Here is a 26,736-nt window from a genome sequence, read left to right on the forward strand (position 1 = left end):
GGTGGAAAGCACGGAAACCAAAGAAAAATTTCAGGTGATGTTTATTCTATGGCTTTAGAACATTTAAAATCTATTCCACATAAAACAAGTCAGTATACACCTGGAAAAACAAACAGATTGTACTTCAACAACCCAGACCTAACGATTAAGATCTTTTTTGAGCAGTTTCAAAAGTTGTTTAAAGACACTACTGGGAATAATCTTACTATGCAATACAAGACCTATTTTAAATTTTTCAGAGAAACTAATTTTATGTTCAAAAAACTGAAGAACTGAAGACTGACACACGTGATTATTGTCGTGAGTGTGAAATCCAACTAGAAAAGAACCGGAATGATGAATGCCGTGTTGATTACAATCTCCATAAAGAGAGACTCGAGGCATATTTCAAGCTAAAAAATTATTACTTTAGAAAGGCAACAGATCATAGTGGCATTCTTGTCCTGGAATTTGATTAGGCACAAAATCTACAGTTGCTAAAGCTCAGCATAACAAAACAGTTCTATAAAAGACTTTTATGGATGTACGTATCCAATATACATGTGCATAATGATGGATCATCATATGTATATTCCTTCATAGAATCTGAATGTCAAAAGGGAGCAAGTAGTGTTGCTTTATTCATCTTTGACTGTAGTCACAATAAATTAGCAGATTATCCTAATACCAAGCATATTGCTCTTCAATCAGATGCAGCTGGAGGCCAAAATAAAAAATCAGACTTTGTTACTGTTTTGTTCTTGGATATCAAAACTATACAGAGTCGAAGTGACACATATTTATCCTGTTCGTGGACACTTCTTTAGTCAGTTCGACAGAAATTATGGGGTTATAAGACAGGCCTTAAAAAGAGTTCTAGATGTCGAGAAATCCTCCAAAGTCTATCTAGAAAAAATCGTACAGTGCAGATAAACTCCTTTTCCTTTCTGCGTCAAACATGACTCCTTTATAATATATGACTGGGATGCAGCACTTCTTTCTTATTTTTTGAAAAAGCTTATGAATAGAGATTGTGAGTTTAAAATACAACAGTATCGCGTGCTGAAGTATAAACCTTGTATGACACTGGCTTCTTCTAAAACCTACTTTGAAATGTATACCCCTTTTAAATATGCAAAACGTTGCCACTTGAACTTATTTTTACACCTTTGTCTCGGGTTTCTATTAATCAGTCTAAAATAAAAGACGTAAGAGACTTGTTTCAGTACTTAACAGAAGAACCTTCTACAAACTTTTATTTCAAGAAAGCACACCGGCTGAACGGACTTTGAGAGTAGTGCTGGTGACTCAGATGGTGAGGAAATTTACCATAAAATTATATTAAATATAATGTAGTGTAAACAAAAAACAAGTTTTCTTATTGTAGAAACACCTTGATTATTATTTTAAACCTATATATACTATAATATATAACTGTAGTATACTATACAACAGTAAAAATTATAAGCCTTTCTTCTGCAGAAGACGTTTTAATCTGCCAAATGTGTTCTCCAGAAAAAGGGCTTATGTAAACTTGTTTTAATACTCTTCATTTGAAAAGAAAAAAAGGACATATTTTATAAAGGTTTATAAAGGTGTTCTTTATTATTTTATCAATGGATCGAAAATTCTTAAAACTAAAACACTTAAACAATGTAAGTGTTGGTTCGTCTTAGGCATGGATGTTAAATCTTTGAAGGCTTGTTTCTCAAAATACACTTTTAGCAGACAGGTTCTTCTTCTAGCTACCGCCTTAATTGATGTAATATAATCTGACTTACAGGGCCTCTGAGGTAACTCCTACTCAGGAACTTAGGAATATTTAACTCGAAATATACTTAACCTAAGAGCTGATATTTTCCTACCATACTGGTTATTTTCCAGGTCAGTAATTCATATGCTATTTGTGTATTTTAAAGAAGATTTATAATATTTTTTATCACAACTTTTTAATTTCATCCTAAAATGTTTATTCCAGCAATTTTCTAAAATTGATCTAAATATACTTTAACGCAAAAATAAAGATATATTTCTTTTTTGTGAGCAATTTTTTTACAACAATTTTCAGACGAGAAAAATTTTCATAGATCGTAAAAGGTCAAAAATAATAAAAAAATATACTTTCTTAACAAACTATTCCCCAAATTTTATGACATCCTTAAACTTCTAAGATTTGTATGTCGACGGTATATTGGGTTACGAATAATTAGGTTATTTCTGTGGAAATCCAATATAAATAGTTAAATATGTTAGTGATAGTTACTTACCTAAATCGAAACTGTCGAACGAGGTTTTTTCGTAAGGTTTGCAATTATCAATCATCGGAACTTGGATGACGTCGGTCAACATACTATCTTGACTTTTGTCATCGTCTTCTTTCCGAGGACGTTCGATGAAAAGGAATTTCGGTAAAAATTCAATAAAGAAAACTTTTACCCATGGTGCTAGCTTGTGTGTAACCGGCGATCGAAAATTTACATTCAGGACAGCTATGGTGACAACTACTGACAGGGTACACAACAACATTGTGAAGAGCAAGTATTTTCCTAAAAGTAGGTTAATATTAAATAAAATTAGTAAACATAATATGTTAAAATTTAAAAAATACCGAGACTTAGTATAAAGGTTTTTTTTAAGGTTTTTATTGGTATATTTTCGCTTATAAATTCTATCTTCGGCAAGGTTAGCACCCTGCTGATGAACTATTAATATTTTGCTTATCAATTACGTATTAATAACACTTTTTTTCGTCAAAAAAAAAACAACTCAAGTATTGAAAATTACCTACATAATTTCCACCCAAAAATATCCACAAACAAACATGGATTTCTACAGATTGATACGAAAACAAGAAATCAAATCGACCACGTCTTGATAGAAGCAAGACATGTTTCAGACATTTCAGATGTGTGAAGTCACAGAGGGGCAAATAAAAATTCCGATCACCACCTTGTGCTAATTAAATAAAAACCAAAAATTAACGCGAAGAAAACAGAGAAAGGTGAAAAAAGATCAAGTATGCTTCAGATATATTGGCCTCTGATGATAAAAAAAGAGCAAGATATGAAACGAAAAAAGAAAACATTTTTGAACAATGTAATAAAGTAAATGAAAAGCAGGTCAAAAATATAGAAGATAAGTGGAGAAAGAGAGAGAGAGAGAAACCAAAAAGGAATATATTGCAAGTAGACGATAAATAAAAAAACATCTCAGATTAAAAAAAAGAAACAAAATAAAGAAAAGATTGAAAGGCTAGAAGAACACACACTTTACACGCCATGTAAAACTTTAGGGCCTAAAAACCGTAACAGGTGACCATGGCCCTACATGGACTATCAGTGGTTACAGTTAATGACGATGATATACAGGGTGAGTTTTTAGTGCGACATAGGTCGATAATTCCATTGTGGTACAAGATATTCAAAAAACTTGTATTGAAAAAATGTAGGCAATGATATTCTCCATACTTGGAAAATATGTGGAGTTATACAGGGTGATTAATAACCACGTGGTATAGCAAACATACAATTTTTTAAATAGGACACCCTATATATTTTTTCACATTTATATTCCTCTCATAATTCTTGTTTTCATAATATTGGGATTTACATTACTATACAGAGTATTTAGCAAGTTATAATCATTTTTATTTCGAAATCCATATGAAATCAACACCATGTATATAAAGAAACATTACATAAACAATTATTTATTTTATATAATAAGGTAAATAATATATTGCAGTTTTTAAATTAAGTTTAATTAAAATCATGGACTAAAATTTGTATACAGGATGAATTACAAAACGAAATTACGATTTTCTAAATTTTTCTAAATGGATTACCCTGTATGTTATTTTTTAGAAAAATATTGTATGTATGATACTCTTTCATTTTTATATAGCATTCTCTATACCTAAACTCATTATTTTCCGAGATATTTTTAGTTTTCTTTAAATTTCGGGAATACGTTCAATTTTTGTAAGCAGAAATAAGTATTGAGTATTGAGTGATAATATAACCAAATTATTTTTAGTCGATAAGTAACTAACCAAAAATATAAACTATAATAATATGTAATGAATGTAACGATTAATGTGATATTAAGGAAATAAGTAAAGTAAATGTTCAAAATGTTCACCTTCAACGTCTATACAAGTTTGTAACCGATATTCAAATGACCGAGCCACATTTCTTATGATTTGTAAGTAAATTTTATTTAAAGTCTCTCTTATTCTATTTTTTATATCATCTGGCGTTGTTGGAGGCTTCTAGTATACAAGGTTTTTTATATAGCCCCACATGAAAAAAAAAAAACAATTTTGGAGAATTTCGGTGTTCGCGGTGGCCAAACAGTTGGTCCTCCTCTGCCTATCCACCTTTCAGGAAAGTTATTATTTAGGTGACTGTGAATAGGAGCAATGTGGTGAACTGGAGCACTATCGTGTGAAAACCACATCCGTTGTCGAATATTAAGTGGTGCATTTAGCAGTAGTATTGGCAAATGATTATTTAGAAAATCCAAATATATGTCACTATTTACACAACCGTCAAAAAAATGTGGGAAAATTACATAATAGCCAACAATACCACCACAAACATTTATAGACTACCTAGTTTGACTGAGTGTTAATAAAATAGGAGTTTTTTGATGCACAGGAATAAAAATTATGCCGATTCACCGTTTCATTTTTGTGAAATGTAGCCTCATCTCCAAAAAGCATATAATCGAAACAAAATCGGTCTCTTTGCACTTGCTGCTGAGACCATTGACAAAAAGCTAATCTGCGTTGATACTCATCGACTGTCAATTCTTGATGTAGCTGTATGCGGTAAAGATGCAGTTTATGTTTACGAAGGATTTTTGCCGTCGAAGTTTGATTAATGTCATGTTGACGTGAAATTTCACGAGTGCTGATGTAGGGATCTTCAGTAGTAGCTATCACTTCATCATATTTCTTTTCTTCACTTAGAACAATTTAGGTTTTCTCATTTTTTTCATATACAACTGACCCAATGCGAACAAAACAATCCATTAATTTTTCAAAAACTCTTGCGTTTGGCTTCCTTCGTTCAGGATATCGCTCTTAATGTATTCTGTTTGCAAGTAAGCAATTTCTTGAACGTTCTCCTAATACTCAGATCATTTCTATTAACTCTTCTACAGAAAAATTCATTTTTAACAATAAAGATAAGCCACACACCGATTAAAAAGTTAATAATATGAAAACTGTCATTTTCAAAGCCTACCTTTTGCGGTTGCGGTTTAATAATATAAAAATTTTCATTTTGTAAAAGCCTACTATTTTACCTTTGTAACTGACATAAATGGCCTTTTACTTATTAATAACTGCGCGTCACAATCGGCAGTAAGAAATGTTTTATTAAAAATTTCTGGCTTAGAATACTATTGATATAACAATCTAAAAATTGTTACATCAATTGTATATTGCTCTGCTTTTTGTTTTTTTGTGAGTTATTTATTGAATAAAAATAATCTTGTTATAGTATTATACAAAACATATTACCTTGTAGGGATTTTAGGAATCTTGTATTTCAATAAGGGAATATGATATTTCCATAATATCACATTTATTGATACAATCATTGCATATTGTTATGGTTTATATTTTTTGTTAGTTACTTATTGAATAAAAATAATTTGTTATAATATCACTCAATACTCAAAACTTATTTCTACTTACAATAATTGAATGTGTTTCCGAAATTTAAAGAAAACTAAAAATATCTCTGAAAGTAATAAGTTTAAGTATAGGGAATGCTGTTTAAAAATGAAAGAGTGTCATAAATACAATATTTCTAAAAAATAAAATACAGGATGACCCATTTAAAAAAAATTGAGAAAATCGTAATTTCGTTTTGTAGTTCACCCTATATACAAATTTTTGTCAATGATTTTAATTAATCTTAGTTTAAAAACTACAAGAGATTGTGTACTTTATTATATAAAATAAATAATTGTTTATGCATTACTTCAGTTTGCTTTCATAGGGATTTCGAAGTAAAAATGGTCATAACTTGTTAAATACTCTGTATAGTAATGCAAAACTCAATACAATAGGAACAAGAATTATGAGAAGAAAATACAAATTTGAAAAAATATATATGGTGTGCCATTTAAAAAATTGTATGTACTAAAAAATCACCCTGTATATCACAAAAATAAAATTGTAGAATACACCACAAAGATAAAAGTTGAAAATCTGCAGAATGACAAAACAAGGTATTTATACCAAAAAAGTATAACAGAAAAATGCAGAAACACGTATATCATCCAAAGCGATGGAGTCGAGGAAAGCTGGGTAAACATTAAAGCAAACATTAGAAGAATTAAAAAATAGCACTGGGGACGCTTTTTAGAGTTCTGAAAATATCGGAGCATGATTTTTATCGTTTACAAAAAGAAATATGGCAATTTATAAGAGGTCAAAGAACGGAGATGCACTACCGATAACCTAATTGAATTTGAATCTGAAATCAATGAAGGATTTGCGAATGAACAAACAAGTATCGCAGTGTTTATCGATATTACTAAAGCATATGATACGGTATGGAGACACAAAATTCTTGAAAATCTACATCACTGGAGTTTAAAAAGTAACATGTTATATTTTATAAAACATTTTATTATCAAAAGAATATATAGTGTTCGTCTAGATAACAAGATATCATCTACAAGGTTGCAAAAGAATGGAATTCCTCAAGGGTCAACGATTAGTGCAGCTTTATGTTTAATAGCTATTAACAATAGCTATTAAACATAGACATACTAAAAACAATTCTCAACTAGTTAAAGAGATATTATACGCCGACGACTTGGTACTTTATACAAAGGGAAAAATATCCTATCAGTTCAGAAACATATACAACACAGCTTAAATAATTTAGAGAGTTGGTCCGAGTCAAACGGATTAAAATTTTCTGAGTCTAAAACGAAGTGTATGTTGTTTTTAAGAAAACATAATCTACCGACACCGAGAATATACCTTAATGGAAATTCCTTAGATTTCGTAAACGATGTAAAGTTCTTAGGAATGTTTTTCGACAAAAGACTTACATGGAGAAATCATGATCAATATGTAAGAAGAAATTGTCGAACTGGCTAAAATTTATTAAGAACAATAGCCAGTTACAATTGGGAAACAGATTCTACATCATTATTAAACATATTTATATACAAATCACTAATTAGAACAAAAATCGATTATAGTTCAATTGTGTATACATCAGCTTGCCAAACATTATTAGAACAAATCGAGATAATTCAAAATACCGCATTGAGAATTGTTACAGGAGCTTTTAGAACATCGCCTGTAGAAAGTCTCCAATGTCTAACAGGAGAGTTACCGCTCCATTTAAGAAGAATGTATCTTAGTCTATCTTATGCTATGAGTTCTCTCGAATTCAAATAATTCTGTCATATATAACACTGAAACTAATCGTTTCGCCGAACTTCTTGTAGATAAAAGTAAAAATATTCCCTTTTATGAAAGAAATTGACAGTACCTACATTTGTTGTCAATTGAACTACCATCAGTCTTATTTCCAGTCAATATTAAGACACCTCCTCCCTGGACAATACCTCTTCCTTACATTAACGTCAGTATATCTGTTTTCAATAAAGATGAAACAAACCATACCAATATACTTCAGTCCTTCCTCTAAATAATTCATATAATCAAATTATAAAGATTATTCCTTTTTATATAACGACGCATCCAAAACTTCAGACAGCTTAGGAGCGGCCGTTATAGATTCTAATCAACACCACAAATTCAAATTATCAACATTCAATAATTTCACACGGATGAGATTTATGCCATCCTACAAGCGTTAATACCGGCAGTAGATAAAATACCGGCAGAACTACTCAAGCAAGGAGGAAAGAATTTGACACAACAGATGTACCAGCTAATACGAGAGATATGGATAGAAGAAGAAATCCCCCAACAATGGAAGAAAAGTATAATCTGCCCTATTGATAAAAAAGGAGACAAACTGTTGTGTAAGAATTATAGACGCATCTCTTTACTTTGTTCGGGATACAAAATACTCATAAACATCATTAATCGAAGACTTCAACCTCTCACGGAAAAAATCATCGGGGAATATCAAGCAGGGTTTAGGCAAAATAGATCTACCATAGACCAACTATTTACAGTTAAACAAATACTAGTCAAAGCATGGGAATATGACATGGACGTTTACAATATCTTTGTAGATTTTAAACAAGCCTATGATTCAATAGATAGAACAATTCTACCTAATATATTGGAAGATTTTGGCATACCATCAAAATTAATATGACTAGTGCAAATGACAATGACAGAAACAGAAGCACAGGTATGTATTCAGGGACAGATCACTGATGCGTTTACGATAACGCAAGGACTGAAACAAGGCGACGGACTGGCCCCAACGCTCTTTAATCTTGTTCTTGAATATGTAGACAGTTGACGGTGAGCGGAAATACTTACAAACAAATCTATCCAATTAGCAGCATACGGAGATGATATAAGCATAATGAGCAGAACAGTGAATGCAGAGAAAGAAACCTACGTTGAGTTAAAACAGAGTTTAGAAGCAGTAGGGCTAGCAATACATACAAATAAAACAAAACTACCCATACAAACCAGATCAAATAGACCGGCGCAACAACACTTTATTGACGATATAGAAAATGTGAATAGATTCACATACATAGGAATAGATCTGGTCGCAAGCAATGAAGAAGAACCGGAAATAAATAGAAGGCTTGTGTTGGGCCCAATAAGTGAAAACAACAACTGGCGAATTAGGTATTCTTCTTCTTCTGGTTCCTATCCGTTTCGGATGTTGGAAATCATATTGGCAATCATGACCTTGCTCGCTGCGGCTCGAAACAGCTCCGTTGAGGTTTTCTTAAACCATGTTCTTAAATTCCGCAGCCATGATATTCTCCTTCTACCGGGTCCTCGCTTACCTTTGACTTTACCTTGCAATATAGACTGCAGCAGGGAGTAACGGTGCTGATTTCTCTTAACGTGTCCCAGATATTGCAATTTTATGCGTTTGATCGTAAACACAATCGTAAACACAATCTCTGGAATTAGGTATAATAGAGAAATATACGAGCAATATAGCAAACCAACTCTAGCACAATACACTAAACTGCAGAGATTACGGTGGGCAGGACACGTGGTCCGCATGCATGAGAATAGATTTCCCAGAAAATTACTAAATGCAAGAAAGCAGGGAAAAAGACGTGTTGAAAGACCTAAAAAGAGATGGGAAGACGAAGTCGATGAGGATGCCAGGAACTGCCTGGGAACGCGTTCATGGAAAAGAACAGCAGTAAATCGAAATGATTGGAGAAGCCTGTTGAAGGAGGCCAAGGCCCGATTTGGGCTGTAGTGCCATTGGATGGATGGATGGACAAGCGTTAATAGTTATAAAGAAGAACAACAGGCAAATAGTTATCACTGACTCCCTAAGCTCCATTCTGACAATACAGAAGCTGTATCGAAAACATCCAATAAGTTCCCTTGTGAAAACTGAATTAGATAATTTACACCAAAAAAACACCGACATCGTAATACTTTGGGTTCCATCGCATGTTGGTAATCGAGGAAACGAAGAAGCAGATTCCTTTGCTAGAAATGCAGCAAACAACAAAAATTCAACAATAGTGAGTGAAGTGGTTGCTAGTGATATTAAACCAGTGATTAAATCCAAAATCCAGTGTAAGTGGCAAAGTAATGGGATAACTCCCAATCGAAATTAAAATAAATTAAACCATCTATAAAAACGTGGAGGAAACAAAACACAAGCAGGGCTAACCAGGTTAAAATTGATCGATTACGTTTAGGTCATACACGTATAACGCATACATTTTTATTTGATGAAAAGAATCAACCGGTATGTGATAGATGTAAGACAACTCTAAATGCTCTCTCTAAATGCAAAACACTTGTTAAACTGTACACAATATATTCAAGAAAAATTCAACAACAATCTTTCCAACGATCTAAAAGCATTATTAGACGAAAACTGTAACATAAATAATATTGTACATTATTAATATACAAACTTTTAGTAGTTGATGCGACTGATATTAAACAAAAAAAGCAGCGGATGTGAAGGAATTAATAGAACGCCAACACATCGAAAAGGATGTATTGATTGACTATCTAAAAAAGTTATAGACAGAGGAACAATAAATGACGTTGGAACCACAAACATCAAAAAACACCATAAACGAAGAAGTTCACATAACTAAGTATGTAGTGCAAATAACACTTAAAAAACTAAAGAACAGAAAAGCTGCAGGTAAAGATAGGATGCTAAATTAATTTTTGAAATATGGTGGAGCGACAAAGAAGGATCGACTGGCAATATTAATTAACAAGATTATATTTTAATCATGGTCTGTTCGACAATTCACTACTTCTATTAAAATTATTTACTAATAAACAGGTATTATGTCCAAGGAATTACGAGATAATGATCTTTTAGTAGAACTATTCTATTTTCGCAGAATTCGCAATTTCCTAAATAGATATATTTACCTAATCATGACTTGAATATTAATTACGCTGTTGCTTGTGCTACCCAATTATCCTTGGTTGATATATTCGAATCGTATGGTTTCAGAATGCACGATTTCTCCTACAAAAATTACTAAAACAACATCTACCATAATTGATTATAATGTCTCAGATTTCTCACCCTTGACGTACGCTCTACAATTATTAATGCAGGACTATCTGATCAGGAAGCAATATACACCAAGTTTAAATCTTAACAAACCATCCTCTAAAACCCAACGTTTGGGTAGGATTTTTTCCGCTCAGAACTTTCTTAAATTCCAAAATTTGTGCTTGACTTCTGGGTGGCATTTCCCCTCTGTGAACGTGGACTATAATTTCAGTGATTTTTTGAATAGGCTTGTCTGTATTTTAAATAAGGCATTTCCTTTAATTACAATTAAGTCAAAACATCACAAACCCTGGACTACCATAGGTATCCGCATATCAGCCAAGAATATGCGTTCACTACTGTACATCAAGAAATTTACTACCAACGTATTTGTCACTGAATATATCTCCAAGTACAGAGGAACCTATCTAAAACTTATCAAAACAGCCTAAAAATGGATTATCAAAATCGTCTAGGAAGCTCTAAAAATGTTGGAAAAGAAACTTGGTCCATAATAATCGATCTTCGAAATCAAACTAACACAGCTCAAACATTTTCTCTTCCAAACACTGAAAATCTAAATGAATACTTTGTTAATGTGAGTATAAATATAACAGCAACTGTTTTGCCACAAAAAGATCCTATTTTATATCTCCTTAATTCTAAAAAGGTCTTGAATTCATCCAATCAATCAGTAGTATCAAAAGCATATCTTCCTGTAGTACTGATGGACTATCCATAAAAATGTTCTTAAATCTCCCAAAAAATGTGTTGGAAGTCCTGGTCTCAATAGTTAATGATTCCTTTAAAAAAGGTATACTTCCAGAGTAATAAAAAGACCTATAGCCTTACTACCGATCCTATCCAAAATTATTGGGGGACTTATAAAAGCCTGACTTATGTCATTTCTCGTTGAAAACAGCATTTTATCTCAAAATCAGTTCGACTTTTAATCTAATAAATGTACCAGTGATGGTATGTTTTCTTTACTACATGAGATCTATCAAGCACTGAACAATAATCTTTGCACTACCACTGTTTTTTGTGACTATGCCAAAGCTTTTGGGCTTGTATAAATCACAATATTTTGATAAAAAAACTAAATTTCTACGGAATTCGAGGTATTTCTTTGAATTGAATTCAATCTTACTTGGAGAATAATAAACTAGTTAAAGTAAATGATACTGACTCTACTCACAAAAACATTGTATGTGGAGTAGCATAAGGTTCAGTATCGGGTCCTCTACTTTTCTTATCTCTATAAATGACATCACTAACTTAAAAATCGACGGAATTTTTTTTGCTGATGTATATTTATCGATCCCATCTACTGAGATACTAAAGAAATCTATATTATATTCGGCAAAAAAATTATACAACCATCTCCCTTTGCAACTTAATTCTGCAGTTTCTTTCCTTAAGTTCCGTAAAATTACAGAAGCCTATCTATCTGAAAGACCATATTATTCAGTGGAAGAGTTTCTTAACGAATAATTAAGAAAGTACAGTACGTTTAGGTACAAGCAACAAAGTATTTTTACATATTTGGGTATCACATGCAGCAACTTAAACTTAGTTCGTAAGGTTTTATTATTCAATTTGCAATTTATTTAAATTTTGCAATGGATTGTTTATTTTATTATCTTTTATTTTGTGATATTGACGATTTATGTAATTTAAGTAAATTTTAAATTATTATTGTTATTTTTCTGACTTTTTGTAAGCTTTGTCCATAAAATTGTATAATTTTTAGTGACAATAATGCATATTTCTATTCTGTTCTATTCACAAAGTTTGACTTACCTAGCAGAGGCACTGTTATGGAAGTCGGAGGAATAATCTCCACCAGTAGCAGAAAGAACACAGTGAGGGACAACAAAATAGAAATGGATAAGGATACTTTCTCTCCTGAATCTGATGGTAAGTAAAATACCAGAATAGAGAGAAAGGAAATCCCCACACAGGGTATAATTAAATTTACAGTGTAAAAGAGGGTTTTTCTTCTTAAGGTGATATAGAAAATTATGTCGGGATAGGGTTCTTCACAACAACTGTAGTACTTTTCGTTTCGCACTGCTGGTACCTGCAACAATATTTTCTTTTAGAAATAATTGGATGTTTACTTTTATTGATTTAAAATATTTCTATCTAAATTTTCAACTTTTATTTCCAGCAGATATCTTTTTGAGGATAAATTACAAAATTTATAAAAAAAATTTTTGTTAAGTTTTCGACTTCCAAATTTTAAGCCTCTTTCAAAGTATAGTGTTATTGTATTCAAAATTGAATATTGTCAGTGTTTTTAAAGTAGAACATAGATTTATTATAAGATCTTCATACGTGGCGACGCGTGACTTTTTCAAAAGTGTTACCAAAACCAAATGTAAAAAATCTTATTAAAAAAAATTATTTTGAACCACCCAAATATAAGTTTTTGTTTATTTTAGGTATTTTATATTATTTTATGTACTGGACTGGGCGGCATGTTACACTTGTAATCTCTGCGGGAGTTATATGTACTTTCTGTGGGTTTCCGGGTTTGACTCCGCGTTGAATCATTTTGGTTTTGATAAAAACCATTATTTTAATGATGTTTCGGCAAGGTCGCACGTGCCATTGTCAAGTCAGGTAGTAGCGCTTCTCGCTGATGCTTAAAGTTAACTGACTCTTCTAAACGCTCTCGTAAACGCATCGACCAGAGGAGTCAGTTAACTTCAAGCATTAGCGAGAAGCGCTACTACCAGACTTGATAATGGCAAGTGCGACTTTGCCGAAACGTCGTCAAAATAATGGTTTTTAGCAAAACCAAAATTACTCAACGCGGAGTCAAACCCGGAAAACTACAGAAAGCATATATATATATATATATATATATATATATATATATATATATATATATATATATATATATATATAGTTTGAGTTTAGTTCTTGAACCTTAATATATATTTTTTTAGTGGATTTTCTTGGGCTTAGGTTCATAAAAAAATTTGATTTGATACTAAGACATTTTCATATATTTTTTCGACGTTTCGGCAGGAAATCCATGCCTTTTTCAAGAAGTAATATTGACTAAAAAACATTTTATGACAGACATAATGCGGTTTAAAAGTTAAACTTTTGACTTACCAAGCATGTAAAAATTCGGTACTAACAAGTAGACGTCACAGTTAAAATAATATTAAAAACATAGGACATACCCACTAAGTCACTACATGTAAAATGTATTTTAAATCTAATGTGTTGTTTATTGATGTTAGTTTATCGTTTAAAACAACCATTTATTTTAACATCATAGGCGTTCTGAGATTGTCTTTTTATGTGTTTTTAAATTAAGTTAAAATATATTTTGTTCAAATTTTTGACATCTTTTTTATCATTTATTGCATTTTTATTTTTTTTTATTTGTATAGACTCTAGAAGCTCTCTCTTCTTTCTGTTGGGTTTACTTTTTAGGATCTTGGTTTTCTCAAAATCAAATTTATGTTTTTTTTTTCGTTTTCATGTTTTGTGAGGGCGGTTGAGTTTTTTTTGTCATATTTGTGGGAACGTATTCTTGAGTTAAGTAGCTGACTGGTTTGTTCAATATAAACTCCATCACAATTCAAGCAGGGAATTTCATATACAACATGCGATCTTTTTAATAGAGGGGTTTTTGTTTTTAATCTTGTAAAATTCTTTTTCAAAAGATTGTGCCCTTTATGAGCAACCGTAATATTATGTTTGGACAGAAGATTTGCAATTTGTTCTGATAATCCTTTTATATAGGGAAGAGACATATAGTTTTTCTTTACCGTGTTGGTTTCATTGTTATTGTTGTTATTGTAAAATTTATGCAGTCGCGATTTGAAACTGTTGTCGATAAGGTGGTGTGGGTATGAATTAAGTGTTAGTGCTGTTTTTGCTTTTTTAATGGCCTGAGGTCTATTGATAGGATCGGATAATCTAATAGCTCTATCGGCGAGTCCGATAACTACTGATTTCTTTTGAGACAGGGGATGATGAGAGTTGAAATTCAGATATCTTGACGACCAGGTTTTTTTAGTGTACCATGAAGTAGTTATAGTGCTGTTTTCTCTATGTAAGGTCAGGTCCAGAAAATTAATTTGATAATTTTTTTTAATTTCTAATGTGAATTTTAGTTTTTGGTGTTATGAAGTTATTGAATTCATTTAGTACAATATCCATTTTATCGTCTGGTGCTGCGCTCAAGCAGTCATCTATATAGCGATAGAAAAAAGGTATATCAAAATCTATTTTATTTAAAACAATTTCCTCTCTTCTTCTTCTTAAAGTGCCTATCCGTTCCGGATGTTGGCGATCATCACGGCTATCTTTACTTTATTTATTGCAGCGTGGAACAGTTCGGTGGTAGTCGTGGTAGTTTCCTCTAGATGCTCTAAAACTAATTGAGCGATGGCACTGGATATGCTAGCACCCATAGCACATCCATCTGTTTGTTGGAAGATTTTGTTTTTATATAGGAAATAGGTTGACTTTAATGTTGTTTCGACTGCTAGCAGAAATTCTTCTATAGGGATGTCTACATCTCACCAAAACACTGCTAATTCCCTCAATATACATAATGCTGTAATTCCCAAAATATACGGTCTACCCAAAACACATAAAGAGGGTGTGCCGCTACGACCTATTGTTTCATGCATTCAGTCTCCTTTTGAAAACCTTTCAAAATATTTGAAGAACATTATTTCCAACGTAATAAATAAAAATCCACACTATTTAAAAGACGCTGATCACCTGAAATTAAAACTCAAAAATATACATTTACCTCCAAATTATAAATTAGTTTCTCTCGATGTGGTATCTTTATACACCAATATTCCAATAGCTTTAGCGAAAGACATTATTAAAAAAAAGTGGAATGAAATCAAAGCGTTCACAGACATCCCTCTAGAAGAATTTCTGCTAGCAGTCGAAACAACATTAAAGTCAACCTATTTCCTATATAAAAACAAAATCTTCCAACAAACAGATGGATGTGCTATGGGTGCTAGCATATCCAGTGCCATCGCTCAATTAGTTTTAGAGCATCTAGAGAAAATTGTATTAAATAAAATAGATTTTGATATACCTTTTTTCTATCTCTATATAGATGACTGCTTGAGCGCAGCACCAGAGGATAAAATGGATATTTTACTAAATCAATTCAATAACTTTCACCAAAAACTAAAATTCACATTAGAAATTAAAAAAAATTATCAAATTAATTTTCTGGACCTGACCTTACATAGAGAAAACAGCACTATAACTACTTCATGGTACACCAAAAAACCTGGTCGTCGAGATATCTGAATTTCAACTCTCATCATCCCCTGTCTCAAAAGAAATCAGTAGTTATCGGACTCGCCGATAGAGCTATTAGATTATCCGATCCTATCAATAGACCTCAGGCCATTAAAAAAGCAAAAACAGCACTAACACTTAATTCATACCCACACCACCTTATCGACAACAGTTTCAAATCGCGACTGCATAAATTTTACAATAACAATAATAACAATGAAACCAACACGGTAAATAAAAACTATATGTCTCTTTCCTATATAAAAGGATTATCAGAACAAATTGCAAATCTTCTGTCCAAACATAATATTACGGTTGCTCATAAAGGGCACAATCTTTTGAAAAAGAATTTTACAAGATTAAAAACAAAAACCCCTCTATTAAAAAGATCGCATGTTGTATATGAAATTCCCTGCTCGAATTGTGATGGAGTTTATATTGGACAAACCAGTCAGCTACTTAACTCAAGAATACGTTCCCACAAATATGACAAAAAAAACTCAACCGCCCTCACAAAACATGAAAACGAAAAAAAAACATAAATTTGATTTTGAGAAAACCAAGATCCTAATAAGTGAACCCAACAGGAAGAAGAGAGAGCTTCTAGAGTCTATACAAATAAAAAAAATGCAATAAATGATAAAAAAGATTTCAAAAATTTGAACAAAATATATTTTAACTTAATTTAAAAACACATAAAAAGACAATCTCAGAACGCCTATGATGTTAAAATAACTGGTTGTTTTAAACGATAAACTAACATCAATAAACAACACATTAGATTTAAAAAACATTTTACATGTAGTGACTTAGTGGGTATGTCCTATGTTTTTAATATTATTTTAATTGTGACGTCTACTTGTTAGTACCGAATTTTTACATGCTTGGTAAGTCAAAAGTTTAACTTTTAAACCGTATTATGTCTGTCATAAAATGTTTTTTAGTCAATATTACTTCTTGAAAAAGTCATGGATTTCCTGCCGAAACGTCGAAAAAATATATGAAAATGTCTTAGTATCAAATCAAATTTTTTTATAAACCTAAGCCCAAGAAAACCCACTAAAATATATTTTAATTAATTCAATTCGGCGATTTCCTTTACTTGCAAAAATATTAATAACAGAATCGTAGAAAGGGATTTTGTCATTAGTCCATTTAAAAAGCGTTTCTCAATGGAAATTAAAGAAAGTGACGACATTCGATCTTGAAATTAGGTATTTCTTTGGTATGTTTTAATCTGCTTCATTGCTGAAAAACTTCGTTCAACAGATATACCTACTTGTAGCCGGAATTGTTAAAAATAGGTTTACCAATTTAAGAGCTTCTGAAAATGCATTATCAAGATCTGAAGACTTTAAATATTGATACAATTCTTGTACATTTTTTTGAATATAATCTGGATCATATTAACCTCAAAATACCTATTTTTTAGTTGAATAATCATAGTGGTAAAAATTTCAAAAAAGTCGTCGATAAGATCTCTTTTTAACATCGTTAATATTGGTTATTCAATGCCTCTTATTGGGTTTGGGGACATCATCATTTACAAAATCTTTTTGTTTTAACCATAGACTTTCAAAATTATTCCGCTCTAGTTGCAAAAATTCGAGACATTTTTTAACCTCTCTCGTGCAAAATCCAATGTCGTACATTTTTTTTTTGTAAAATATCAAACAAAACTTGTGATTTTGGTAGAATAATCTCAAAACGCCAATTCTTGTTTGAAAAAAAAAAAAACATACGGCATCTATACGTGTGCTAACGATATATCTATTATTTTTTAACAATTTCATTATGTTTAGCAATATTTGCTTTAAAAACTTGGTTAAGAGAACTTTATATTATTGTTTTGCCAAACTGGATCACATTGGCTACACATCTTACAAGTAACGGAGAAACTTCATGTCATTTATTTAAAACTCTAAAACTATTAAATCGTGGACTCAGCCGCTGGTCCATTAATTTTTTTTTGTAGAAAACAGAAGACATGGCCAACAATACCGTCTATTTTCACTGTACCAACTAAATTTAAAATATGGAACTGCTTTTTTAAATTGCTTAAAATAGGTGTTGTTCTTCCATTTTCCATAGTCTCCTTTTTTTCTTCAAAATTATAGAAGGAAAATGACTTTTCAAGTAGTTGATCGATTACGCAGCGACACTCATCCATGTTTAATTGCACGCACACTGTAATAGATACTAACGAGTAAGTAACTAAAACAAAAAATGGTAAGAAGCCAACTAATATCCAGCGCACGCCCACGCTCTCTCGCTTTGAAAATTTTCAGACACGAGCCGCCTCCGACCGATAGCCGACAGACCAAACAAAATCCACAAATAAAAGTGGTAACAAAACAACGTGCAAACGAATCATAGAAACTCGCCAATATTTTCGTGCATTTAGTTGGCTATTTATTGAAGAACTATTAACACATATTTCTATTGGTAAAAATTATAAATGAAATTATTTCACAGTCATAAACTATTTATTTGCAAGATTTTTCTAACTATTACCAATGGTTACATGGACGCTTCGTCAGTGATCTTCATTATGATTTAAGTAGTCTTCATTAAACCTTTGATTGGTCCTTGGAATAATATTCTGTCCAATACAGGCATTAAAATTACCTAAGATAATTATTTGTTCTTTTGATGGGAAGCTTACAACGAGAAAGGAAGTTATGTTACATAAATTTTGCATGTTCATATACTTGAGAAGAAGTTTTGAACACCTTAAAAGAGACAATACGCAGGCAAACTTGATACAGGAAAAGGTTTAACTTTGACTGACCTTGTTTATGAGTCTTATTACATTTCTGATAAATAAATCCCCTGTATATATTACAAATGTAAATGTAAAAAAGGAACTGAGATGTTTATTATTACCAATATAAAAAGTTGAAATAATTATCGCTCATGACACAAATACAAATTTAACTGAATGTAGATTGTTCGCACAAACATAAATTAACATAATTTATCTGTTGGCTGTATCAATACATGTAACGTCTATGAACCATATAATAAATTTTACAAAATTACCTTCATGATGTCCCATTCTACTGATATGTAATAATCCTGTAGGTCAATTCCGACGTCAATCTTATTAGAGTCCTGGACTTGCTGAAGATGCCTCAGGTCAACCTGCAAAATAAAGGATTTATTTACTACCTACAGATCGATTTCTCGTGTGAATTTAGACAGTTACGTAGAGGTTATGGCGCTCTGGAGATTTGTCCAGTGCATTCAGTTCACCAGGTTTTATTTTCGGAAAATGGAAAAGACAAGATTTATTGAAAGTCCCCAGGGATGGATTTGTATACTATTAAAAAGTGTATTAGCCAACCTTGTTTCCAATGCAATTTTTGAGTATGTAAGAGTAATAAAATAATTTCGAATTATTTTACGAGAGGCCCCTTCAGGATATTTTCTATTTTATTAAAAGAAAATATGAAGTAGATTTATTTTGATACAGATGATGATGTGATTTATTAAAATGAGTACTCACAACATACTTTAACACTATAGTGTAAAAGAAGACGGAAGCAACTGAACAATCTCAGTCATTAGTTGAGTTAATCCAGAAATTAAGTGATATAAATATACCTTAACTTTAAAAGAAGAACTATAGTAACATTAAAGATGATTTTGTACTTTGAAATTTTAATGCAAAACATTCTAATAAATGACGGATTCGACCGTTACTTAATGGAAATTCATTTTATCTAACAATAAAATACGGAAAACTTTTGTTTTCAACACTTCCACAAAATTTATTTTAAATTATTATCACTACAGCTGTTTCGGCCAGAGTGCCTTTCTCAAGTGATTTATTTTTGGTATGTGTTTACACTTTATATCCTTTAACTGAATAAGTTGAGAAAAGGAGAACTGTTTGTCTCAAGTTGGTCATTCAGAATTATGTCTGTATTTTGTAATTTGTTGATTTCCTTGATTCTAATGATAGCTTAAGGCCTTTATTTTGAATGTGAAGAATTGGAAATTCGTCACTAAAAAAATGATTAGGGTCTAGAAGGTGAAGTACACAGTGAAGTGTAGAGACTGTTTTCCATTATTGAAAGTCCTTTTATGTTATGCTATACGTTTGATAAAAGTTCTACCAGTTTGACCGATGTAAGTTTTTGGGCTTTCGCCACATTTAAGTTTGTATACACCGCTGTGTAATTGTTTTTTCTTTTGGCTCTTGTTGTTTCTTAATATATTTGCCCAAGTTGTCGTTTGTTCTAAAAGCTGGTGTTATTCCTTTCTTTTTTGTTTTTGGCTATTTTTTTGATATCTTGTATGTATAGGATGGATTAGGAGGCTATGGGTTCATGATGTTGAGGCAGTTTTGTTCTATTGAATTTAATATTGATTTTGAATTTTCTAACTTCTAACAATCTAATAACGTCATGGCTCAAGACCTTCGAATCAGAATGTTTGCAATGTAAGGTAGATGCTGACGAAGCAAGCTTATGATTCTATGTTTGTTCCTTGATGGAAAAGCAAAGAAATGGTTTGAATAAAAAATAATAACATTAGTCTTAGATAACAGTTTTGGGGTATCGAAAATTATTTTTTATATAGTTTTTGTGAAAGAGGTTGGCATATCCAAGGGGAAGCTTATTCTTGTAGGTATATAGGAGGTAGTCTTATTGACTATGCATTTCGTAAAGAAAATTTATTATTAACCTTTCCTTTTAGTAGACGCAGCCTATCTAGGAGACCGATGGGAGTCAATGACGGTCAATTCTAAAGCCAATCGGAAGCTTTCAAGTTTCTCCGTCTCTGTACCTTCTTTTGTTAGATACATTTGTCGACTGTGTGTATCATTGCAGTGTTGATGGACTGTGCAGTGGACCGTGTGCGTTTAGAGAAGTAACAGAATTTTGTGACTTGTAAGTAATTGTTTTATAATAAAACTTTATTTTTCAGATTTTATTGGTTATGAAAAAGACCAAAAAAGATTGTTAGCACTTTTTAAAGAAGTTTCGTCGGGTGATAAGTATGATGATGAAGAGAAATCGAGAGAATAAGATCATGTAGAAGAAAACTTATGAAGCGTTACGGAATAGGAAAATGAGAAATTACAAAGATAATAAAACAAAATGGGCTAAGCAGTTTGTCCCTAAGAACGTCAGAACTCAAAGTAAAAATGTTGTCCTGCAGCTTCCGGGTTCAAAACAATGTGTCAGACAGAAAACCGATATTTTAGATATCTGAAACAATCTATTTAATATTGATATGTTGCAAATAATTGTTGATGGGACCACTACAAAAATAGAAGCAGAAAAGCAGAAGTTCAGTCACGATCTAGATATATACCTAACAAATATTGATGAAATTCGGACCCTTTTAGATATCTTGCAGGTATAAGAAAGGCAAGTCACCTTAATACAACAGACTTGTGAAAAACGGACGACACTGGTATAGAATTTTTCCGACTGAGATTCAGAAATTTAGTAAGGTATATGCGAACTGATGATATCAATACAAGGCATGATAGAGTTAGTTTGGATAAATTAGCACCAATAAAAGATCTTAAAAAGTTTCTCTTATTCGCAATACGTAACCGTGGACAAAAAGTTGGAGGCTTTTAGAGGACGCTCTCGTTCCGCCAGTACATACCAAGCAAATCCAATAATTACGTTATAAAAATATTTGCACTGTCTGATACAAAGTTATTTTATACCAGTAACATGAAAGTATACGTTAGTAAAAACTAAGTGGGTAGACATACTATCTAGACACTAGTAGCAAGGCAGTGGCGGAACGGGCCTGTCAACATCTCTCCGGATCTAAGTGAAATACTACTACCGACAATTGGTACACCAGCGTTGATCTTAGTATAAACTTAAAAAAAATGGTTTAACTCTCTCGAGGACAATAAAAGGAAATATAAGAGAAATTCCTGCATATTTCTCTAACAATCAAGGACGACATATTGGCTCTAGCACATTTGGGTTTGGTTCAAGAGGAACACTAGTGTCATAAATAAAAAAAAAAAAAACAAAAACGTTCTGTTATTACACTATGGACCATGGAGACGACGTTGATCCTCTAACTGGAAAACCGGAAATCATATTAGCATATAACAGCACAAAAAGCGGTGTTAATACAGTAGATAAATTATGCGCACAATATGATGTGGCACGTTGTAGTAGAAGATGGCCTATGGTTGTTTTGTACATCCTTTTAAATGTTACAGCAATAAATTCCTTTGTTATTTACAGTTGTAACATTCCAAATTCCACGAAGACCCGACTAGAAGTTTTGACAAAGTAAGCATTTAGCCTTATGTACAACCACCAGAAGAATCGAAGCCAAAATGTCTGTTTACCCAAAACAATAAGGATTCGAATAAAGGAGATCTGTCATTTAGATGAAGATGTCGTGCCAGTTCAAAGAACTCCGGAAGCAATTGGGAGGTGTGGCGACTCTGGATGGAAAAAGAATTGAAAAACGAAATATTTTTCTTTGATTTGTAAAAAGTATCTTTTTTTGGAACATGGAAAATCCAATTTGCAATGACTGTAACAATATTCCGGCTTAATTTTATTTATGTTTTTTGCCATCTCTTACATTTTTTTATAAGTGTTAGTGAAACAATATTTTAGTTTTGTTTAAGATAGTTCTTGAAGACTGATATGTTATGTTCTAATTTTAAATTAATTGTAATTTGTTTGATAAAAAAGAGAATAAATCAAACTATTACAAAAATTGTGGACTATTTTTTGTGCTAAGTAAATAAATATTTTAAATAAACAAACTATGTCAAAACACAGGCTTACATTTTTTTTTTCATGAAAAAGTGTTTTAAGTGTAGTAGGTGTCCTATAGTAAATGGGATGTGCTGATCAAGAACCTGTACTTAGTTTTTTTCAGGCACGTCAGGTTTTTAAGAAAAATGTGTTTGAAATGTTTCATAGAAATTGCCAAAAATATTGAGAAAATATTTATTGAAACTTTATTTAATACAAAATTATACTGCAAAATTGAGTTGTTCTTAAAAAAAATAATTCAGTATAACCTACGTTAGACAATATTTGGTTTTTTTTTACTAAAACCGTTCTCTTTCTCCTTTTTCCATGAAAACTGCGTTTTGTGGTCTTCTTTTTATGGATTTTTGTGATCGAGTCTCTCTTCGAGGTCCAGCAATAATCAGTCATCATTCTGATATCCCATCTTCTTTGACAACGTCTCTCCATCTCCTTTATATCTTGATGGAACCTCTCTCCCTGCTCTTCATCTGATGATTGCTGTTGGATGGTGTGAGGAAAAGGTGAAGGAATAGGGATTCCTTGTCCATAAGATACAGGCCGTTTAGCAGAAGGTATATCAGGAGGATATTGAATTTTGTGTTTATTTTTTGAATTGGAACCCTTGATATCGACGGAGCAAAAGAAGCAGTCGTCTCCATGATTTTTTTGTTCCCTCCATACCACAGGAATGCCAAAGGGTAAAGAGTTACGTATACCTTTTGTTCATTTCCTAGTAGTTCGACACACTGAAAGCACACTTTTTTTGTCCCAGATTTGTCCTGATCACCAAGATTTACACCGAAGTAAGCGTGATAAGTTTTCTTTATAAAGTCTGTTATGTTTCGTTTATGATTTTCTATTGGTAAATCACCACACATGTAACAAAATATATCAGGATTGTTCTTTCACTTTCTTGATGATATTATGGCACGATAAACACTCATAAAACAAAATACAACTCGATGCTACAAACAACTGACACTTCTTCTTCTTCTTCTTCCTGTGTCACTCCTATTGGAGATTGGAAATCATCAAGGCTATCCTGTCCTTGTTTACAGCTGACCTAAAGAGTTCATTAGTGGTACAGCCAAACCACTCTCTCAAATTACGCAACCATGACATTCTTCTACGGCATGGACTGCGTTTTCCTTGCATTATATTTTGAAGTAATGCGAATTTATGTCCTCTCATCAGGTGACCCAAATATTCGAGTTTTCTTTGTTTGATCGTTGAAACTGACGCTAACTAACTCTATTTACGCAATTCATAACTGCCGATGCCATCAACTTGACGGCATCGGCAGTGTTGCTATTTAAATGAAACATAAATACAACATAACGTATTAAAATATTTTATTTCAAAAATTTTAAAGAAATATTTTTAATACAATTTACGAAATATCAATAAGATCCCTGTTTGCGCTAGTATATAATATCTCACAAGGTTTTTCAAATTTGTGAAAAATTTTGACGTGATGTGCAGTGATACCATTTAAATAAGATTTTCTGTCTATATATTGCGAAATATAATAAGGTATTTGTTTGCGCTAGTATATAATATTTCACAAGATTTTTTTAAATTTGGGAAAACTCAAAACACCAAAAATAATGTCGGGCTATGTAATAATCATCGAGTTAGAATCTATGGAGAGGGCATCACGTGACTAAAAACGACCTCACGTCGGCCATATTGTTAAGATTCTTTCGACAGATCGTATATGTTTGTTTACGTTTGTTGTTTTTCGAATATTTTTAGTTTTATAATACTTTTATAGAAACTGTAATAATATATTGTGATAGTGCATAATAATGGTTTCTTGTCCTCAACGTAGTTGCAGTAGCAGAAGCAATGTTAATAAAAAATCTTCAGGAAGAACGTTCTACAGGTTAGTACACAAATATGTAAACAAAGTATTGGCCCGTACTTCAGAGAATAAATTAATAGTATTTGACTGTATTAATTTATCTTTATGTATAATATATTGTGTTTCTAGTGTTTACCGCGGGATAAATAAATCATAGTTTATTAAACATGTATTGCACTTTTTTAGATTATGATTAAATCTTCTGAATAACTATAATACACACGTTAATATGATCATAGCTTCTCCATAGATTCTAACTCGATGGTAATAATAAATAATGTTGAAAAACTACAAACAATAGATCATTTTATTGAAATTTAAACAAAATGCATCTAGAGGACTATTTTTATGACCGGTGTAGCAGACCGTGTACGACTACTAATACACAAAATTAAACTGCATCTACTGGAAGGTTAAAGTGAGAAAAATGACTTTTACATTAATACACTAATTAAAGTAATTGTGACAAACATGTCAATTTATACATATACAAGACAATATTAATAAAACTGACGTTACAGCAATGGAAAAAGGCGAATAGGTTTATAGAAGTAATATGCCCTTTAAAAAAAGATAGAAAAACAACACAAGACAACAAATCAAATAATAACCAATAGGTATGTTAATAATATTGCTCTACAGGAGACATTGAATAAAACAGTAACTGGCCAAAAAACTAGATTTGCTGCCATTACTCAAATTAAAAGTATTCCTAAATAATAGAGAATTTTGTGGAGTAGATCCTGTCTCAAATGTTACTCTTTTGGATTCGAAGGTGGCAAAAAAGTTAAGATTAGATATTTATGAAGATAGGAAAAATAATTAAAAGGATAAATGGCAGAACAAATTTTACCGGAAAATTATTTTCACAAATAAAAATTAATAAAATTGAGAAAAATATTAATCGTTTTGTAGTTAATGATAAATATTTCACGTATGATGATATTCTAAGATTGTAGTTTGAATTTTCAAATGAAACAAGATTCTTTTATTTACAAAAAACTTGCTTCGACCTAATAAGGTTGGTGGCTGAACGGTAACAGTTAATTACACTTTGCTTAGTAAATTAACGTGTTTTAAAAACAAAAGTATGTTATCTATAGTATTTTCTGAATTTAAAATGTCTTTAAGATTGTTTGGTAAATAATATTTAATTCTGTGACGATTAAACGTTCCGCACTTTTCCACTAGTACATGTTTTACCTTAAGGGGTGAACCGCACTCATCACAAATTGGGCGTTCTTCTTTCTTGAACAAATATTCATTAGAAAACTGGGTATGTCCAAGTCGTAAACGGGAAATAATAATTTGCTTTCGTCTGGATACCTCAGGTAGTTGCCATGGTCCAATCTTATTTTTTATCCCCTGAAGCTTTGATGGTGTGGTTTTCCATTTATTGTTAAAGTTCTCGAAAAGGTGCTTTATGAAATAGCTTTTTAGATCCATACTTACAAATTGGGGTGATATGGGGATACTGCTGCTTCGTTACCTGCTATTCCAACATGTGATGAGACCCAGAGAAACTTGATGCTTGTATCTTTAGCATGCAATTTATTTAGTTCTTCCTTTATTAGTAAAGCTAATGGATGGTGCGTGTATATTTTTCTGTTTATTTGTAATGATGACATAAAATCTGTCATGATAAATATTTTGTTCATCTTTGTATCTGGAATTCTATGTTTGAGAATCTCTGTGCTGTTAATTATTGCCATTCCGACTCAATTTTCAGTTTCGACGCATCTGTATAGTATACTGTGTAATCGGAATGGGAGATAATTATAATCTCTGAAGAGTTGTATGATAAGATTAAGGTTGGTGTTATTTTGTTTGGAATTGTAATAGACTGCAATTGACTGTTGGAAGTTTGATAATCCAAGGTGAAGACGAAGATATGTTTTTGTATTGATATAATGGTGAAAATTGCTTTCAGTTAAGTAGGTTCATTGCATGATAAATTCTGCGGGAATATAGGAGATTGGAAGGAGTTGGGAGAGGCCTATGTCCAAACATGCACGACAGAAGGCTAAGAAGAAGAAGAAGATAGGAGATTGAACTTTGAAGAGTTGTTAGCCATGGATATCTCTAAAATATTAAAAATTTATTGGAATTCTTTTATTTAGAGTTATGCTCG

The 26,736-nt window shown here is 31.8% G+C and overlaps 1 protein-coding gene across 1 annotated transcript in view; it reads right to left on the reverse strand.

Moving 5' to 3' along the window:
* The window catches only part of nAChRalpha1 (nicotinic acetylcholine receptor alpha1), a 205,754-nt gene that overhangs the window by 24,096 nt on the left and 154,922 nt on the right, over positions 1–26,736 (reverse strand). Inside the window, exons 6-8 of the mRNA XM_072537798.1 lie at positions 19,023–19,124; positions 12,480–12,759; positions 2,247–2,525 (exon numbers count right to left, since the gene is read on the reverse strand). Coding sequence (XP_072393899.1) covers positions 2,247–2,525; positions 12,480–12,759; positions 19,023–19,124 — 661 coding nt within the window. The remainder of the gene's footprint in view (positions 1–2,246; positions 2,526–12,479; positions 12,760–19,022; positions 19,125–26,736) is intronic.

This window comes from Diabrotica undecimpunctata, chromosome 7 (assembly GCF_040954645.1).
Source record: "Diabrotica undecimpunctata isolate CICGRU chromosome 7, icDiaUnde3, whole genome shotgun sequence".
NCBI lineage: Eukaryota > Metazoa > Arthropoda > Insecta > Coleoptera > Chrysomelidae > Diabrotica > Diabrotica undecimpunctata.